General features: G+C 44.1%; 1 protein-coding gene across 1 annotated transcript in view; it reads left to right on the forward strand.

The window, feature by feature from the left end:
• Positions 1-15,513, forward strand: part of NUP205 (nucleoporin 205) — a 168,003-nt gene that overhangs the window by 59,087 nt on the left and 93,403 nt on the right. The window contains exon 2 of the mRNA XM_006145012.3: positions 3,166-3,500. Within this exon, the coding sequence (XP_006145074.1) occupies positions 3,473-3,500 (28 nt within the window). The 5' untranslated portion in view covers positions 3,166-3,472. The remainder of the gene's footprint in view (positions 1-3,165; positions 3,501-15,513) is intronic.

The following is a 15,513-nucleotide window of genomic DNA, read 5'->3' on the forward strand; positions in this document are numbered from 1 at the left end:
GTTTGTGGACATTTGGGTTGGTTCCAAGTCTTAGCAATTGTGAATAATGCTGCAATGAAAATAGTTGTGCAAGCACTTTTCCAACTGAGTGCTATCCTATCCTTTGGGTAGATACCCAGGAGTGGAATTGCTGGATCATATGGTAGTTCTATTTGAAGATCTTCAAGGAACCCCCCTATCATTCTCCACAGTGGCTGGACCAATTTACATTCCCACCAATAGTGTAGGAGTATTCTCAAGGGGTAATTTACTTTCCCTTTCTCTCTGCCTGTCTCTGGCAAGTGCATGTGCCTGCCTATAGCAAAAAAAAATACAAAAAAAAATTAAAAAAACTAAACCGTGAATATGTCTGCTATTTTTTGAATGATTTATTTTTTAATTAATTAATTATTATTATTATTATTTTTGAGAGGTTTTTCACTATAGGGCGTGTGCGCTCGCCAGACAGACAGAGAGAGACAGAGACAGAAAGCGAGAAATCACCCCCCAGGGGGGATGGCCATGCTGCAATCCCTTCTCCTCCATTCTCCTCTTGGGATCTTGGGCATGCACGCACATGCGCCCGGCGAGAGTTTAAGCCACCGGGTCTGGGATGTGAACCACGGTCGACTACGTGGGAGTCCAGCGACATAGCCATTACACTAACTGCTGGTTCCCTATTATTATTTTTTTAAACATTAATTTTGCCAGAGAGAGAGCCACCAGGTCCAGGACTCGAACTGCGGTCAGCCCTGTGGGAATTCTGGCGCCTTAACCATCATACCACCTGCTAGCCCCATGTGTGATATTCTTAAGAACATACTTCATAATTTTTCTCTAAATTATTTGATTCTAGTTTTCAACGCCAAAATGGACTATAAGCTCTATTTCCTTCTAACCTCAGTGGAGTGTCAGAGAGTTGATAAGTGAGATTATAAAGAACATAGAGCATCTCTGAGATAAGAAGCTGTTATATCATTTCCTCAATAGGATTACTGTAGGAATTAAAGGAAATAATGCATGTAAAAACTTTTTTTGTAAAATTATTTTATTTATTTATTATCATTTTTTAATTTGACCACAGAGAAACAGAGAGTGAAAAAGCAAGCCACCAAGTCCAGGACTTGAACCATGTCCGGCCATGTGGGAGTCCAGTGCCTTAATCACCACACCACCTGCCGGCCCCTAAAATTCTTAATATATATCATAGTATCTAATAGCATATGATATCAAATGATAATTATTTACACAAGGGGCATGGGTATCAATGGATTTAAAAAATTTTTTTTGCACCAAAATAAATCTATAATTTATCCACAAACTTTTTCAAGTGTCCTTGTTTTTTTGTTTTATTTTTGCTATGGGGTGAGTATGCTTGCCTGAAAGAAACAGAGACAGAGAAACAGAAAAGGAAAGTGAGAAAGTACTCCTCAGGAAGTGGGCAAAGGCCATACTGTAATCCCTTCTCCTCACTTATGTGAGATCCAGCTGCCTTAACCACCATACCACCTGTCCAGTATCCTTGTATTTCAGTTTGAAAATTATCAAACTAAAAATTAACAAGTGAGGGGCCAGCCATTGGTGTGGTGGTTAAGGTGCTGGATTCCCACATCGCAGGCCAAGGTTTGAGTCCCAGACCTAGTGGCTTGTTTTCTCAATTTCCCGTTCTCTGTCTCTGTCTCTTTCTGGTGACCACACATATCCTATAGTAAAAACTTAAACAAAAATAAGTTTTTGAAATATCTTTTTTAAAATTTAAGTTTATTTACTGATTTTTAAATTTGACCAGAGAGGGACAGAACAAGAGAGAGAAGGTGAGAAAGCAAGCCACCAGGTCTGGGACTTGAACTGCGGTTGGCTATGTACCCTTAACCACCACGCCGCCTGATGGCCCCAATAATAATACTTTTTTTTTAAATTAGCAAGTGAGGGACCAGCAGTTGGCATAATGGCTATGTCGCTGGACTCCCATGTAGTTGACTGCGGTTCGAGTCCTGGACCTGGTGGCTTAAACTCATGCTGGGCATGTGTGCATGTGTGCCCAAGATCCTGAGAGGAGAATGGAGGCAAAGGGATTGAGGCGTGGCCTTCCCCCCCTGGGGTGTGATTTCTCGCTTTCTCTCTCTGTCTCTCAGTCTTTCTGGTGAGCACATGCGTCCTATAGCAAAAACCTCCCCCCCCCAAAAAAAAATTAGCAAGTATAAGAAGAGAGTCCAGCTATTTTGGGTGTGTAGGTAGAAAAAGAATTAGTGATTATGAAATGATGGGACAGGAATTTGCTAAAATAATTTCCTTTGTTGGAGTGGGTAGGAAGGGGATTTAGCCAGGTTATTGAAAGTAGGTGATATTCATTATTCTAAAGTTGTAAGGAATTGAAAATTTCATAATAAAAATAATTTGTGAGACCAGCAGATGGTATAATGGCTACGTCGCTGAATTCTCACAAGGTCGACCAGGGGTCGAGTCCCAGACCTGGAAGCTTAAAAATCATGCCAGGTGCATGTGCATGAGTGGGAAGAGAATGGAGAAGGGATTGTGGCGTGACCACACCCCTTTGGGGTGTGATTTATTGCTTTCTGTCTCTGTCTCTCTAGCCAGCGCACATGCCCTATAGCAAAAAATCTCCCTCCCCCTAAAAAAGATTTTTCCATATGCAACTATGTTGACACAATACACATGGTAAATTGAAATGTCTTGAAAACTTAGTTTGTAATCAGATGACTTTTTGAGGTGTAGACATTTTATGCCTCGCTCCTTTCCCCAAAGTAAAGGATTAACAGTAAGTGGTATTTAATTAGAAATAGAAATGCTTACTTGAAAGCACAGTTTTTATACTATCTTAAATAGGCGTTATTTTGGGATCAGCAGTTGGCGTAATGGCTATGTCACTGGACTCCCATGTAGTCGACTGCAGTTCGAGTCCCAGACCCAGTGGCTTAAACTCACGCCGGGCCCCTGTGTGTGCGTGCCCAAGATCCCCAGAGGAGAATGGAGAAGGGATTGCAGCGTGGCCAACCCTCCTGGGGGGTGATTGCTGTCTCTCTGTTTCTCTCTGTCTTTCTGGCGAGCACACACGCCCTAGAGCAAAAACCTCTCCCCACCTCCCCCCCCAAAAATAGGTATCATTTTATTAACTAGTCTCAGAATATGGTTTAGTATTCCACCTACTTCTTTTTTCCGTTCCAGGTACCCAATGTCACTCATCTTTACAAGGAAACTACAAGTCCCAGGATGCACTGCACTCTAACGTCAGGTTGAGGACCTCGCGTCTTTGAACTAGTTGCTTTCTCCTTATTTGAATGGGAATAATCCCACAGGAAATTGATGTTAGTGACCCCGAGCGGATCTGGAGTCTATTGCACGGCTGTGTCGGCCCAGCGCCCCGCCCTGAGGGGACGGCGTGGTCCTTTTTTGTTCAGGCGCCGCCCTGGACAGCCCCGCTCCTTCCCGGGGCCTCCCTGCGCCTGGAGCACTCCGTTAGTGCGCCTCCAAGATGGCGACGCTGTTGGCGGTAAATTCGGGTAGGTGCGGCAGGGCAGACGAGGAACCATGGGGCTGGGCGGTGATCATTTCTGCAGGGAGAGGCCCGAGCTGGGGGTTCCTCGGAGCCCCGGTCCCTGCTGTGCGCGGCGCCTGCTTTCTCCTAGCTCTGGGCCTGGATTCCTGCCCCTCCCCAGTTTGAATGGCGCGCGTCGGCGCTGCGGCTGAAGCGCTCGAGCTGAGGTTTGAGAGGCGAGGCAGTGAGGCTGGGGCCGCTGGAACCGCGTGTGCAACCTCTAACTCAGGGCTGAGCTTGTTCCTCCAGCCCCCCCACTCCATGTGGTGTGTGCGGCCTGGATTTCACCAGGACACGCATTAATGAGGCCAGAGGACCTGAGATACTTTCCAGCCTCGAGAAGTGGCTGAAATGAAAATTCGCACCTCTGCGAAGGCGCCGGGGCCCCTCCTGGGGTGGGGGTCCGGCTGAAGCTTGAAGCCTAGATGATGAGGCCTGTCTCCTAGAAAGTAGCCGGTAAGGCGTGGCGCGAGTTCAGCAGCTGTCCCCCAGCTCGGTGGGTGTGGCCTGGCTCAGTGCGCCTCTGTCTTCCGAGCCGATTTTCGGCGTGGAGGTACAATCTAGAAGGTGATGTAAAGGAATTCTAGATTGGGGGTCCTCTTTCGGCGATTCTCCAGTCGTGGCGGTACCACCTTCCAGCGGGGTTTGAAAGAGTGGAGGCATTTTGATAGTCACAATCCCTTGGGTGCACTCTGGAGAGTAGTAGGCGGGACTGGGATGCCTCAAGTCCTGCCTGGGGCGGAGCTGTCCGGAAAAAGTGGTTTCTTGCTCTGAGCATTAATGCCTAGATCCAGGCGCCCTTAACGTCTTGGGCACAAGTAAGAGACTGGTAAATGCTTGTAGAGAATGTCACTTAAGAGCACTGTTTCCTTGGCACATTTGATCTCGTACAGTCTTTTAAAATGGTTTTTTTCTTTTTGATAGTGGTTCTGTTTTTCACAGAACTGATTTTGTGAAGTTGTTTAAAGGTGAGTTTTGAGAAATAAAACCACTTTAGAAACACTATGAGAAATTATCCTATAATAATGAGCTAGCTGCCATCTTGTGCCCTGTGTGTGTGCCTAATGTCAGCAGCTGGTCTGCCCTAGTGGGGTGCCAATCCTTGTCCCCGATGTGGCTCCTTTTCTGCACCAACAAGGTGAAAGAAATGATGGTGAACCAGGAAAAACCTGGCCAGACTGCAGACCCAAGTGTACATTGGTGGGGAAGGAAGGACCTGCTCACAGAAAAAAAGTGATTCACAGAACAGCTACAGCAGATGATAGAAGTTTTGAGCTCCCCTTGGAGAAGTTAGAAGCAAACTCTCTCTGCTGTTGAAGAGGGGAATATGTTTATAAAGCAAGAAGCAGGGATCCTCTTAAACAGCCCTAAAGTTCAGGCCATGCTGAGACAAAGCAGCCAGACAGAAATGCTATCTAGTATATTCTACCTCCTAGATGCAGACAGTCTGACTAGTTTAAAGAGACTGGCTGAGGGATTGGCAGATGGAGTAGAGGTTACCTTGCTGGACTCTCACATGGTGGATTGTGGTTCGAGTCCCAGACCCAGTGGCTTAAACCTCACGTAGGTGCTTGTGCACGTGTACCCAAAATCCTGAGAGGAGAAGGGATTGCAACTTGGCCATCTCACCTGGGGGATGATTTCTCGCTTTCTGTCTCTCTGCCTCTCCATCTCTCTGGCAAGAGCACACATACTATGGCAAAAGTGTCTCTAAAAAAAGTGACTGGCTGGAGCTCTCTTCAAACAATCTGTGGATGGAAAAGCACCACGTGCTGCTGGAGAGCTTGACTATAATGAAGTTCTAGATGTTGTGAAGAAATTTGATGAGGCTTCCAAGAAGGAAGCAAACTGAATTTAGTCAACTTCCGAAAAAGATAAAACTTGAAGAAGTTACTGGGAACTGCTATTTTATTTTATGACTGCTTTTTAGGCTTGCTTTGTTTATGGATCAAATAAAATGTCAGTACTTTAATAAGCCCAAGTCCTTGGAATACTACCTCTTCTTTCGGTTTTTGCTTATATGTAACTCATTCTTTGTAGCTAAGTAGGCTGAGGAAGCCAGGAAATCAAGTTTGAAACAAAGGTTAAAAAAATAATTAAGGCTTGTGTTTATTTTAGCTTATTCATTCCCCTTCGTAAGTCAGTGGTGTAGCTGCTGTTACCCCATTTTACAAATAGAGGCTTGTAGAGATTACGTAACATCACCGTTAAATAGCTAATGATTCTAAGCCAACCTTAGGATCTTAGACTGTGATGTGCTGCTTCTTTTTTTTTTTTTTTTTTTTAGAGAGAAAGATTTTTGCGCTAGGGCACCTGCACTTGCTGGAGAGATAGACAAAAAGTGAGAAATCAGCCCCCCCCACCCGGGGGGTGGCCACGTTGTCTCTTTTCCCGTATCCTCTCAGGATTTTGGGCATGCAGGCGCACGTGCCTGTTGTGAGTTTTAAACCACCGGGTCTGGGGTTGAGCCATGGTCGATTACGTAACTACATTGTCGTCTGCTGGTCCCAGCGACATGCTCCTCCTTAAGCACACTCTCATTTATTCTATGACATCTAATTTCTGTGTATCTGGATGTTGGTGATGAAGTTACATACTTAATATTGCTCGCAACTAGACCTAAGGTAGAGGCAAGGCTCACAGGTATATGTGGTGTATACGTTCCCTTAGTATATATTCAAACAGGTTACTATTAAACGGAAGTCATTGGAATAAAAGGGATGGGACTTGCCAGTAGCTATGGTGAGTATCTACTGTATAATAAAGCCTTATAGTAGGACTGTTTAACTGGCAACATAGAAAGGAAACATTTTTAAAAGTCAAGAGTCTGGGTTTTCTTTTCTTCTCTCTCTCTCTCTTTTTTTTTTTACAGATCTTTGCCATGGGGTGTGTGCGCTCACTGGAGAAAGAGAGGGAAAGTGAAAAATCACCCCCCGGGGAGTATGGCCAGACTGTAATCCCTTTTCCATTCTTTTCTCAGGATTTTGGACACATACATACACACACGTGCACACACACACTTGGGCATGTTTTTTCAAGCTGCTGGGTCTGGGACTTGAACTGCGGTGTCAACCATGTAAGATCCATCACCTTAAATCACCATGCCACTTGCTGGCTCCCAGGGAATATATTTTTTAAAAAGTGGACACCTGGGACCAGCAGGTGACATGGTGGTTAAGGTGCTGGACTCCCATGTGGCTGACCACGGTTTGAGTCCCAGACCTGACAGCTTGTTTTCTCATTCACTCTCTAGTCAAATTGAGAATAATAATTAATTAAATAAATAATTCTTTTAAGAAAGCAATCACCTTAGAGAAGCAATCATAGTGTCTATTAAGGAAAATTAAGAATGATGAGTGAATGGATAAACAAAATGTGAACTATATCATGGAACATTATGCAGCCTTGAAAAGAAAGGAAATGCTGTCATGTGGTACAGCAGTGACGAACCTTGAAGACATTATACTAAGTGAAATAGGACAGTCACAAAAAACAACTACGGGGGTGGCCCCGTAATGCAGAGGCTAAGCTCTGTGTGTGTGATGGGCCATCTGGATGGCTGACTGTGGTTCAGATCCTAGCACTGGCCACTTAAAAAATCATGCCGAATGCTATGTATGCAGGCCCCAAATCCAGAGGGAGTGTAATATAGAGATTATGGCATGTCCATAACTCCATGGGGTGGGCGCACAGGTGCTTTTTCTTTCTCCCTGTCCCTGGCAATTAGAATAAAAAGACTGGGTCTGGCTCTATAGCTTGGTGGTTTAGTGAGTGGGATCATTGCAAGTAGAATCCTAGCCCTGGCAGCTTGGAAAACATGCCGGTCGGGGCCAGCAGTGGCATAGTGGTTAAGGAACTGGACTCCCACGTGGCTGACTGGGGTTTGAGTCTTGGACCTGGTGACTTGAGACTCACCAGGCATGTGTGCATGTGTGCCCCAAATCCCGAGGAGGATGGAGGAGAGGGGATTGCGGTGTGGTCATACCTCCTGGAAGATGATTTCTCACTTTCCCTTTCGCTGTCTGTCTCTCTCAGACAAGTGTACATGCTCTGTGGCAAAACATAAAAAAAAAAAATAAAAAAATAAAAAACATGCCAGGTATACATGTGAATATGTGTACACCCAAAGTCCTGACAGAAACGGAGGAAAAGGGATTTCAGTGTGATCCCATCCCATTGGAGGGTGCTTTCTACCTCTCCCTCTCTGTCTCTGGTGAGCACACACATTTTTTGTCAAATTGGAAAAAATAAGAAAAAACAGATACAGCCCAGCCACAGCGGGAGGACTCTGTGGTTGAGATCACCAGGGAGGTCCAAGCTTGATTCTTAGCCCAGCCTCCACTGGTTGGATGTGTGACTGTGGTCCATGCCACCTGGGAGGTTGGGCAGGAGAATTGCAGCATGGCAAGACCCTGTCAGAAATGCCAACATCTCTGTTTTTACCGCACGTGCTCTTGTTTGCTCTTTCGCAAATGACAGATGCGGCCATGTGCTATCTAACGATGTTTTGCTCGCTGACAAGCTGCATTTGTGATCCCTTACGAGTCTCGTAGGCTGTATACCACATGGGCTGGGCATCTAGTAAGCTGTACACCTAGGCTGTGTGAGTACACTGTGATGTTTGCACAGCCTGCATCTCCGTCGTTCAGGGACACTAGACTGTATTGTAGATTCCATTTACGTGAGATCAGAAACAGAGTGGAACGGTGGTTGCCAGGGCCTAGGAAAAGGGGAAGTGGGGAGCTATTGTCTAGTGATGTGGAGTTTTAGTTTTAAGGGATGAAAAAGGCTTGGGGATCTGCTGGGCAGTGCGACTGTACTTTTTACACTACTGAATTATACACTTAAAAATGGGTAAGAGGGTTTTCTATGTTGTGTATGTGTGTGTGTTTTACCACAGTTAAAAGATTGAAATCTTAGGATTGTAGAAGGAAAAACTAACAGGTAGCGTTTTGAGATCTGTGCTTGTGTCTCAGCTGCATGACTTGCCCTGGATTTGTGACCTGTGTCATGTCTACGTGGTGGTACTCACAGGCTCGGGAGTAAGCGACCATTCACGCTGTTCGACAGTCCTGATGGTCTTCTGCTCACCCCGTCTTGTTCACAGCATTTCTATTTCAGGGCTTTCCCACCCTCCCCAAAGCTTTGACCTCCTTTGATCCCTCAGTCTCCTAGTCACAGATTACAGAAGCCAAAGGCATGAACTCTTTCTTCACCCTCAAAACCTGCAAATCTAGATATTTGTGCACTCCTGAATCCATTTCCTTATCTTTATTTATTTATTTATTGAGACATTTTTGCTATAGGGCATGTGTGTTTGCTGGAGAAACAAAGCAAGAACTCGCCTCCAAAGGGAGATGGCCACAGCACAGTCCCTTCTCCTGTCAGAATTTTGGGCAGGCATGTACACGTGCTTGGCGTGAGTTTCCAGCGGCTGGGTACTCGAAGCGCAGTTGACCATGTCAGAGTCCAATACCTTAACCGCTGTGCCATCTGCTGGGCCCCGTTTTTCTACTTTAGGTAGGTCTTGCCCTGTATAATCTGGCCCTATATAAGTCTTGCCCTATTCCTTACCCCTTCTCCGTCCTGTATATCTGCTTCTCGCTCTTGCTCTTCTCCCCACTAGCCTCACTCTTTATCTCGATCCCATACCTCCCTAGTTACTGTCTTGGTCCTCATCACGGTCAAACCTCTCAAAAGGTCTGTCAGTATTTACCGATCCTGTTCCTATACCGTCTGTTCCTCTGCTCATCCTAATCTGATCCCATCTTCCTACACAGCTTTCAGTCTGGTTAACATGTTCTTGAATTTCACTAAGTATAGCAGACTTTTTTTTTTTTTTTGTTAGAGGTTTTTGCTATAGGGTGTGTGCGCTCACCAGACAGAGACAGAGATGGCGAGAAATCCCCCCCCAGGGAGGATGGCCACGCCACAATCCCTTCTCCTCCATTCTCTTCTCGGGATCTTGGGCACGTATGCACATGTGTCCGGTATGAGTTTAAGCCACCAGGTCTGGGCCTTGAACTGCGGTCGACTACACGGGAGTCCAGCAACATAGCCATTATGCCAACTGCTGGTCCCAAGTATAGCAGACTTTTAACGTCTTCATCTTGCATGATCTTTTACAGTAAAAACCAAGATCCTTAACATGGGCCAGGAAGCCCTGCCTAGGGTGAAGGTTGCCTACCCTGCCAAATCCTTGTTTTCGGTCTTCTAGCTCTCTTAGCGTGGTTAGTTCTTTGTCAGTGAGTTTCCCTCTTGCCATAGGAACCCACGTGTCCTCTCTCCTGGAATGCTGTCTCTCACCGAGTTGACTCTCACTGTTACCCTTCAGAGTTCAGCCTCATCATCACTTAAGGAATCCTGCCCTCCCATGACCTCTCTGACTACGTCAGATTTCCTCTTTTGTGATCGCTGGCCTGGTTTCCCTTCCTTTATAGTATGTACCAGAATTGGCTATTACATTTAGGTATGATTTCATGATTAAGGTGTTTACTCATTTTGCTGTTTATTGGTATGTCACACATGGTGAGCGAGTGAATAAATGCAACTTTCTGGAGGTATCCCTAAATGCTGAGGAAAATGAATGTTTTTCTCAGATAAATAAACTACACGTGGGAACCAGCAGTTAGCGTAATGGCTATGTCTCTGGACTCCCTGACCGCGGTTCGCGTCCTGGACCCGGAGGCTTAGAACTCACGCCGGGCATGTGTGCGTGCGTGCCCAAGATCCCGAGAGGAGAATGGAGGAGAAAGGATTGCGGCGTGACCATCCCCCCTGGGGGGTGATTTCTCGCTTTCTGTCTCTCTGTCTCTCTCTGTCTGTCTGGCGAGCGCACGCGCCCTATAGTGAAAAAAACCTCTCAAAAAAAAAATTTAAAAATTAAAAAAAAAATTTAAAAATAAACTACACGTTAAAAGTATACGTTTATTAATTTGGAAAAGATTATATCCTTTTAGTTTGTAGTTAGGAAAAAGATATTTACTGAAATTTCATAAATGAAGATAAATCTTTGTTACAGCTACCTCTGGTGATGTTGTTAATGTTAAAGATGGATGATGCTGGGACCAGCAGGTTGGGTGATGGGTAAGGGCACTGGCCTCCCACATGGCTGACTGTGGTTTGAGTCCCAGATCTGGTGACTTACTTTCTCATTTCTCTTTCTCTCTCTCTCTCACTCTGTCTCTCTCTGGTCAAATTAAGACATAAAATAAATAAAGTTAAATAAAATAATTCTTAAAAAAATTATGGACTATGTAAGCTCGTGTCTGTGTAAAGATCTTTGATGTTATTGGATGCCTCCCTATAATGGGAAAAAAATAAGAGCTTGTTGAGGGTGCACACATTTCTCTCTCTCTTGCTCACCTGCCTTTGCGTGCTTATGCAGTTTCTGTTATAAAGAATGAAAAAAGACTTTACACCCTTCCTGCTCTGATCTTTAGATTCGTGTAGGTTCTCTTTTTCATATGGTCTCAATGCAATCTATACTTCATCATATCTTTTAAAAGTTTTTATTATTTTTTAAAAAATTATTTAATTTTATTATTTATTATTATTAATTAATTAGTTTTTAAAATTTGCACTCACTAGAGAGAGGGAGAGAGAGAGAAAGTCACCAGGTTCGGGATTCAAACCGTGATCAGCTATGTAGGAATCCAGTGCCTCAGCCACTATGCCACCTCCTGGCCCCCACCATATCTTTTATTATCCCGAGAATTGTTCAGTCCTGTGTTAAATGTCTGGCTTTTTCATCTGCGAGTTCCGTGAGGCCCAGGGATTTGTCTGTGCTGCTCAGTCTATACTCTTTGGTTTATAGAAGTTGTTTTGTAAGTTGACTGAATGAAAGAATGAATAGCTCAGGACCAGCAGTTGACATAAGGGCTATGTCGCTGGACTCCCACGTGGTCGACTGCGGTTCGAGTCCAGGACCCAATGGCTTAAACTCACTCCAGGCGCATGTGCCTGCGTGCCCAAGATCCCAAGAGGAGAATGGAGAAGACGGGATTGTGGCGTGGCCATCCCCCTGGGGGGTGATTTCTTGCTTTCTGTCTCTCTCTGTCTTTCTGGAGAGCACACACACCCTATAGCTTAAAACAAACAAACAAACAAACAAACAAACAAAACCTCTCCCCCCCCAAGAAATAAATAAATAAAAGAAAGAATTAATGGCTGAACTAGCTTGACTAAATAAGCCTGGCCTATCCCTCTTTTTTAAGAAAACAAACAAACAAACAAAAAAATCCCTGTCTATTGCCTTCTTCTAAAAACGTTGTTCTCTGTTTTGATGCATGTGTGTGCTTGCCGTAGATATAGAGGGAGAAGGCACCCTCTAAATGGGATGTCATCCTGCTGCAATCGTCTTCATTTCTCCATCTTTTTGGAACTTTGGGCATGCATGCATATGTGTCTTTCAAACTGCCAAGGCCAGGACTTGTGGCCAGCCATGTGGGATGTGGCTCCTTTTTATTTTAGTTGTTTTTAAGTTTGCTATAGGGTGCATGCACTTGCAAGAGAAAAACACATAGAGAAATCATCCCCCAGGGACATGGGATTAAAAAAAAATATTTAATTTTATTTATTATTATTTTTAAACTTGCTATATGGCGTGCTTAGTCACCAGAGAGAGAGGGGGAAAGTAAGAAAGTCAGTCACTAGGTCTGGGACCTGAACCACTGTCAGCCACATAGGATGGCTAGTGCCTTAACCAGCATACCACCTGCTGGTCCGTATTGTGGAATTATTGGAACACATGCACACGCACCCAGTGTGTCTTTCTTTCTTTTTAACTTTTTTTTTTTTGAGAGAAGTTTTCTATAGGGAATGTGTACTTGCCAGAGAGACAGAGAGTTAGAAAGTGAGAAATCAACCCCCAGAGGGGATGGCCATGCCGCAATCCCTTTTCCATTCTCCTCTTAGGATTTTGGGCACACACACATGTGCCTGGTATGAGCTTTAAGCTGTCAGGTCCAGGACTCAAACCATGGTCAACTATGGGGGAGTCCAGCAACATAACCATTATGCCTTCTGCTGGTTCCCCTTTCTTTTTTTAAAGAGAGATTTTTGCTATGGGGCATGTGTGCTCACCGGAGAGATCAAGAGACAGAAAGTGAGAAATCATCCCCTTTTTCCCATGGGGGATGGCCATGCTACAGTCCCTTCTCCATTCTCCTCTCGGGATTTTGGGCATGCATGCACACATGCCGGGCTTGAGTGTTAAGCTGCTGAGTCTGGGACTTGAACCACAGCCAACTAAGTGGGAGTCTAACAACATAATTGTTACACTATCTGCTGGTCCGCCCAGTGTGTTTCAGGCCACCAAATCCAGGACTTGACCTGCGCAGCCATGTTTGATCCAGCTGCCTTAACGCCGTAGCACCTGCTGGCCTGGGATGTGGCTCCTTTAACCAATAAGCTAGGCCATGAGGCCGGCCCTTTCATTTCATTTCTAAGTCCTGGTAACTTTATTTGGATTTTCTCATAGAGCAGTTAAACGTGTTTACAAACTGTGCTGTAGTTAGTTCCAGGTTTAATCTGTCGAGTGATTGGTTTTGACTAATTTCTCTTTCTGAGTCTTTGTAAACACATGTGAATACCTTATCTGTTTCTGTTTCCAAACAGAAGTCTTGGCTCTAGAATAGAGGTTTTTTTTTTTTTTTTTAGAATTATTTTATTGGAAATCACCAGTTAATGTAATGGCTATGTCGCTGGACTCCCACGTGGTCGACCGCGGTTCACATCCCAGACCCGGTGGCTTAAAATTCACACCAGGCGCGTGTGCGTGCGTGCCCAAGATCCCGAGAGCAGAATGGAGGAGAAGGGATTGTGGCGTGACCATCCCCCCGGGGGGTGATTTCTCACTTTCTGTCTCTATGTCTCTGTCTGTCTCTCTGGCGAGCGTATGCGCCCTGTAGCGAAAACCTCTTAAAAAAAAATAAAAGAATTATTTTATTCATCTTTATTTATTTATTTTAATTTGACCAGAGAGGGACAGAGGGACAGAGTGAGAAAGTGAGAAAACAAGCTACCAGGTCTGAAACTCGAACTGTGGTTGGCCATATGGGAGTCCAGTGCCCTTAATCACTATGCCACATGCAGAGCCATAGGGTAGAGTTTTTAAAGTCTGAGTCCAGGGACCAGCAGTTGGCATAATGGTAATGTTGCTGGACTCCCATGTAGCTGAGTGGTTTGAGTCCTGGACCTGGCTACTTAAAACTCAGGCCTGTGCATGTGCATGCACGCCCAAAATCCCAAGAGGAGAATGGAGAAGGGATTGTGGTGTGGCCACCACCCCCCTCCCCGGGGCATGATTTCTCACTTTCTGTCTCTCTGTCTCTGGTGAGTGCACACACCCTATGGCAAAACTCTCTCTCAAATGAATAAATAAATAAATAAATAAATAAATAAATAAATAAATAAATAAATAAATAAATAAATAAATAAATAAATAAATAAATAAATAAATAAATAAATAAATAAATAAATAAATAAATAAATAAATAAATAAATAAATAAATAAATAAATAAATAAATAAATAAATAAATAAATAAATAAATAAATAAATAAAATAAAATGTGAGCCTAGTATTGATTTAGTTATTAGTCCATCAGAAAAGGGGGACAGAATACAAAATATCAGAGTGCATTGACTATAACCAATGCATGTAACCAATGAATGACTATTAGTGTCTTATATAATACTTTTGTTTCAGCTTTACATATATGTATATTGTGGGTTGAGATTTGAAATATTTCTTACTGTGGGTTATAGTAAAAAAAGTTTGAGGGAACCAGCAGTTAGCATAATGGCTATGTCGCTGGATTCCCATGTAGTCAACCGCGGTTCGCATCCCGGACCTGGTGGCTTAGAACTCATGCCGGGCGTGTGTGCGTGCGTGCCCAAGATCCCAAGAAGAGAATGGAGGAGAAGGGATTGCGGCGTGACCATCCCCCCGGGGGGTGATTTCTCACTTTCTGTCTCTATGTCTCTCTCTGTCTGTCTGGCGAGCGCACGCGCCCTATAGCAAAAACCTCTCAAAAAAAAAAGTTTGAAAGCATGTCTCTGACCTCTTTAATCTTGCTTCTGTTCTGTGAATTCTCTATCATAGTCTCACACCTCTCTGAGGCATTGCTCACATTCTGATGTTTCTTGTCACCCAGATTTTTCTCCATCCTTCAAATATTAGATTGTTGGAAAAGTTATGCATTTTAGTGTAGAAAAACGTAGAAAAATACATCATGACTTTTCCGAACCCAATTTTCAAAAAGAATTATTTTTATTTATTAGTATTGTTACTTTTTTCATAATTTGCTCTAGGGTATGTGTGCTCACCAGAGAGCGAGAGGGAGAAGGAGTAGGGTGTAAAGATAGGGAGTGAGAGAAAGAGAGAGAGAGAGAGAGAGAGAGCAAGCTGCTAGGTCTGGGACTTGAACCATGACTTGCTGTGTGGGAATTCAGCATCTTAACCACCATGCCACCTGCTGGCCCCCATCCTTTATATATTGCACGAATTTAGCCATCCCCTAGCAATCTTTGAGCATTATTTTTTTTTTAAACAGAAACATTTTTTATTGGAGCCAGTAATTGGTGCAACAGTATCTGAGCTTCTGCCCTGTGTCCCAGACACTGTGCACTAGTGCCGGAGCTCCCCTCCCCTCCCCTCCCCGTTTTTAGTTTGTTAAAGAGCACTTGCCAGAGAGAGAATTCTAATAAACTGTGCTTTTATATTAATGTTTGGTTGCTATATAAATACCTTATATTGGGACTGGCAGGTGGCATGGTGATTAAGGCGGCTGGACTCCCACATGACTGACCGTGGTTCAAGTCCTGGAACTGGCAACTTGCTTTCTCAATTTTCTTCTCTCTTTCTGGTCAACTTCAATGAAATAAATAAAATAATGACAATGAATAAAATAAAAAAAAATCCCTTATATTAAAAAGTAGCCGTGAGGATGACTAAAATGTGTAGGTGAAAAGTCAC

The sequence above is a fragment of the Tupaia chinensis genome, unplaced genomic scaffold (genome assembly GCF_000334495.1).
Source record: "Tupaia chinensis unplaced genomic scaffold, TupChi_1.0 Scaffold000140_1, whole genome shotgun sequence".
Taxonomy (NCBI): Eukaryota; Metazoa; Chordata; class Mammalia; order Scandentia; family Tupaiidae; genus Tupaia; species Tupaia belangeri.